The sequence below is a fragment of the Neopelma chrysocephalum genome, unplaced genomic scaffold (genome assembly GCF_003984885.1).
Source record: "Neopelma chrysocephalum unplaced genomic scaffold, ASM398488v2 Primary Assembly neopelma1_96326, whole genome shotgun sequence".
In the NCBI taxonomy this organism is placed as follows: Eukaryota; Metazoa; Chordata; class Aves; order Passeriformes; family Pipridae; genus Neopelma; species Neopelma chrysocephalum.
Window position 1 is genome coordinate 1 of NW_020924974.1, and position 5,235 is coordinate 5,235.

The window sequence follows — 5,235 nt, forward strand, 5'->3', positions numbered from 1 at the left end:
ACATGGGGGTGGGATGTGACCCCCAGTTGGGGACAGGGGACACAGGGGTGGAATGTGACCCCTCATCTGGACACAGAGGACACTGGGGTGGGTCAAGTCCCCCCATCTGGGAACAGGGGACACAGGGGTGGGTCAAGACCCTCCCAGTTGGGGACAGGGGCCAGCGCCCTTGTCCCCTGTGTCCCCATCTTACCCCTGAGCAGGTGGAAGTGGTCGGGGTAGAGCAGCTTGAAGCCGAAGAGCGTCAGGATGACCTCGACTGAGAAGGACCCGCGGTCCACAAAGTCCCCGTTGAAGATCTTTGGGGGGGGGTGGCTCAGGAAAAGCAGCTCCCCGGGGGGGTCCCCCGATGTCCCCTCCCTCCCTGCCCCCCGTGTCCCCTTCCCCAGCCCCAGGGACCCCCCCCTAAAAAGGGGTGGATACATAAGGGTTGGTCTCGGAGGGCAGCCCGTTGAGCTCGAAGATGTTGAGCAGGTCGTAGAACTGCCCGTGGGTGTCACCACAAACCGTCACCTTCTCCGTCTGGGAGGGGACAAAAAGGGGGGTGGCAGCAGCGTGGGGACACAGGTGACAACCCCCCTGACCCCCCCTAAAGAGAGAGGAGAACCCACCTCCTTCAACGTCGTCTCCACCAAGGTGGGGAGCTTGGCCAGCACCTCCTTCACCTGCACCAGGATCTGTGGGGCAGGGGGGGACACTTGGGGACACTTTGGGGGACAGGGTGGGGACGGGGGCAGGGGGGTGTTTGGGGGGGTGTTCGGGGGGGCCCGGGGGTACCTGGTAGGCACATTTCCTGTGGAGTTTCTTCTGGTCCTTGTACCACTGCATGAGCTCCTTCATGAAGGCCAGGGTGACCTTCCCGTCCTCCAGCTTGGGGCCGCTGTACTCGTCCTCGATGGCTGCGGGGACAGCGGGGACAGTGGCACGGGGGGACGGCAGGGATGTGGCCCCACAGGGCTGGCACGGCACCCCCAGGGCACCCACAGATCCCCAAGGGCACCCACGGCCCACCCAGGGCCACCACAGCCCACCAAGGCACCCACAGCCCCCCAAGGGCCACCACGGCCCACCCAGTGCCACCACAGACACCCCAGGGCCACCACAGTCCCCCCCCCAAGACCCCCAGGAGGACCCTCCTGAGCCCCCTCAAGGCTCTCACGCCCCTCAGCCCCCTCCCAGACCCCCAAGACCCCCAGGAAGACACTCCCAGACCCCCAAGACCTCCCAAACCTTTGCTGGGGACTCTCCCAGACCCCCAAGACCCCCAGGAGGACCCTTCCAGACCCCTGAGACACCTCCAGGAGGACCTTTTCAGACCCCCAAGACCCCCAGGAGGATCCCCTCAGACCCCCAAGACCCCCAGGAAGACCCTCCCAGACCCCCAAGACCTCCCAAACCTTTGCCGGGGACCCTCCCGGCCCCTCCCCAGGAGCCCCCCGGCCCCCCCCAGCTCCCGTGGGGGGTGTTTGTGGGGGTCTCACTCATGCTCTCGATGTCCAGGGAGTCGACCACGGAGCGCTTGGTCTCGTCGCTGGCGATGGCCCTCTCGAAGGCCTTCTGCTTGACGATGCGGTGGCACTCCTGGTACTTGAGCTTGGCGTCCTTGTCGTTGGGCCTCACCTTCACCACCTGCGGGGGGACAGCCCCAGAGGTCGTGGGGACACCCCTCAGGGTATGGGGACACACCCATGGGGCGTGGGGACACCCCTCAGGGCATGGGGACAGCCCCAGAGGTCATGGGGACAACCCTCAGGGGTCATGGGGACACCCAGACACACCCTCAGGGGACGAGGACATCCCCAGAGGTCATGGAGACATCACCAGAGGTCATGGGGACAGGTCCTCAGGGCATGGGGACACCCCTCAGGGCACGGGGACAGCCCCAGAGGTCATGGGGACACCCCTCAGGGCACAGGGACACACCCAGAGGTCATGGGGACAACCCTTAGGGGTCATGGGGACACACCCACGGGGTGTGGGGACACTCCTCAGGGGATGGGGACACTCCTCAGGGCATGGGGACATCACCAGGGGTCATGGGGACAACCCTCAGGGGTCATGGGGACACCCAGACACACCCTCAGGGGACGAGGACATCCCCAGAGGTCATGGAGACACCCCCAGAGGTCATGGAGACATCACCAGAGGTCATGGGGACACCCCTCAGGGCATGGGGACATCCCCAGAGGTCATGGGGACATCCCTCAGGGATCATGGGGACACCTAGACACACCCTCAGGGGTCATGGGGACACCCCTCAGGGCACAGGGACAGGTCCTCAGGGCACGGGGACAACCCTCAGGGGACATGGACATCACCAGGGGTCATGGGGACACTCCTCAGGGGACGAGGACAGGGCCTCAGGGGTCATGGGGACACCCAGACACACCCTCAGGGCACAGGGACACTCCTCAGGGGACATGGGGACACGCCTCAGGGGACATGGGGACACACCCATGGAGCGTGGGGACACTCCTCAGGGGATGGGGACAGGGACTCAGGGCATGGGGACACCCCTCAGGGCACAGGGACAGCCCCAGAGGTCATGGAGACAACCCTCAGGGGTCAGGGGGACACACCCATGGGGCGTGGGGACACACCCAGAGATCATGGGGACACCCCCTCAGGGTACGGGGACAGCCCCAGAGGTCATGGGGACATCCCTCAGGGCACGGGGACACACCCAGAGGTCATGGGGACACCCCTCAGGGCACGGGGACACACCCATGGGGCGTGGGGACACTCCTCAGGGCACGGGGACAGCCCCAGAGGTCGTGGGGACACCCAGACACACCCTCAGGGCACGTGGACACTCCTCAGGGGACATGGGGACACTCCCATGGGGCCATGGGGACACCCGGACACACCCTCAGGGACAGGGATGTCACCAGGGGTCATGGGGACACGGGTCATGGGGACAGGTCCTCAGGGGTCATGGGGACACCCAGATACATCCTCAGGGCACAGAGGACACCCCTCAGGGGACAGGGACACACCTCATGACACAGTCACACCCCTCATGAGACAGGGACACCCCTCAGGAGATGGACACACCCTCAGGGGCCATGAGGACACCCCTCAGGGGACAGGGACACCCTCAGGGGACAGTCACACCCCTCAGGGCACAGAGGACATCCCCAGGGGACAGGGACACCCCTCAGGAGATGGACACAGCCACAGGGGCCATGAGGACACCCCTCAGGGGATGGAGACACCCCTCAGGAGACAGGGACACCCCTCAGGGCACAGTCACACCCCTCATGAGACAGTCACACCCCTCAGGGCACAGGGACACCCCTCATGAGACAGATACACCCTCAGGGGCCATGAGGACACCCCTCAGGAGACAGGGACACCCCTCAGGAGACAGGCACATCTCTCATGAGACGGACACACCCTCATGGGATGGGGACATCCATGGGGACCATGAGGACACCCCTCAGGGCACAATCACACCCTCAGGGCACAGTCACACCCCTCAGGGCACAGAGGACATCCCCAGGGGCCATGAGGACACCCCTCAGGGGACAGGGACACCCCTCAGGGCACAGTCACACCCTCATGACACAGTCACACCCCTCAGGAGACAGGGACACCCCTCAGGAGATGAAGACACCCTTAGGGGCCATGAGGACACCCCTCAGGAGACAGGGACACCCTCAGGGCACAGAGGACACCCCTCAGGGCACAGGGACACCCTCAGAGCACAGGGACACCCTCAGAGCACAGGGACACCCCTCAGGGCACAGTCACACCCTCATGACACAGTCACACCCCTCAGGAGATGAAGACACCCCTTGGGAGATGAAGACACCCCTCAGGAGATGAAGACACCCCTCAGGGCACAGAGGACAACCCCAGGGGCCACGAGGACACCCCTCAGGGGATGGAGACACCCCTCAGGACACAGGGACACCCCTCACACCCTCAGGGCACAGAGGACAACCCCAGGGGCCACGAGGACACCCCTCAGGAGACAGGGACACCTCTCAGGAGTTGAAGACACCCCTCAGGAGACAGGGACACCCCTCAGGAGACAGGGACATGCCCAGGGGTCACGGGGACACCCAGACACACCCTCAGGCCACAGTCACCCCCTCACCTCCCCACCCACCCCTCGCCCCTCTCACCATCTCGTAGTCGCGCAGGGCGGCCTTGAACTTGCCCAGGGCCATGTTGCTGGCGGCGCGCCGGTAGTAGCCCTTGACGTACTTGGCGTCGAGCTGCACGGCGCGCGTGGCGTCGGCCAGGGCGTAGCCGTAGCACTCGGTGCGCAGGTAGGCCAGGCTGCGGTTGCCGTAGTAGATGGCGTTGCCGGGGTTCAGCTCGATGGCGCTGCTGTAGAACTTCACCGCGTTCTCATAGTCCTTCCCTGAGGGGGGGACATCATGAGGGGGCGAGCAGGAGAGATGGTTGGGGGGGTTTCCCTCATAGGCCTTGGCTTCCTTCCTTCCTTCCCTCATAGGCCTTGCCTGAGGCCTGGGGGAGATGCCCCTCATAGGCCTTCCCTGAGGGGGGCATCCAGAGGGTCAGGACCCCCGGTTAGGGGAGATTTCCCTCATAGGTTTTCTCTGGGGGACATCCAGGGGTGTCAGGACACTCAGTTAGGGGGGATTTCCCTCATAGATTTTCTCTGGGAGCATCCAGGGGGGTCAGGACACCGGGTTAGGGGGGATTTCCCTCATAGGCCTTGGCTGGGGGCCTGGGGGAGATCCCCCTCATAGGCCTTCCCTGAGGGGGGAGAATCCGTGGTGGGGAGTGGGACATGAAGTTAGGGGGAGTTTCCCTCACAGATTTTCCCTGGGAGCATCCAGGGGGGTCAGGACACCGGGTTAGGGGGGATTTCCCTCATAGGCCTTGGCTGGGGGCCTGGGGTAGATCCCCCTCATAGGCCTTCCCTGAGGGAGGAGAATCCGCGGCGGGGAGCAGGACACGCAGTTAGGGGAGATTTCCCTCATAGGTTTTCTCTGGGGGGCATCCAGGGGGTCAGGATCCCCCAGTTAGGGGGGATTTCCCTCATAGGCCTTCCCTGCCGGGCACCATGGCAACAGGACCCCCCAGTCAGGGGACTCAGGGGATCCCCCCACACCCAGGGTGTCCATGGGGGTCAGGACCCCCTAGTTAGGGGGGGTTTCCCTCATAGGCCTTGGCTGGAGGGGCACCCAGGGGGGTAAGAGACCCGGTTAGGGGGGGATTTCCCTCATAGATTTTCACTGGGGGCATCCAGGGGGATCA

General features: G+C 64.6%; 1 protein-coding gene across 1 annotated transcript; it reads right to left on the reverse strand.

The window, feature by feature from the left end:
* Nucleotides 1-139: 139 nt before the first annotated feature.
* Nucleotides 140-4,463, reverse strand: LOC113981256 (serine/threonine-protein phosphatase 5-like; the record flags this gene model as incomplete). Its single annotated transcript, XM_027708564.1, has 6 exons — nucleotides 4,131-4,463; nucleotides 1,482-1,629; nucleotides 778-899; nucleotides 612-677; nucleotides 424-522; nucleotides 140-299 (listed from the first exon to the last, which is right to left on the reverse strand). Coding segments are annotated over exons 1-6 (928 nt in total), but the record flags the coding sequence as incomplete, so codon positions are not given.
* Nucleotides 4,464-5,235: the final 772 nt, after the last annotated feature.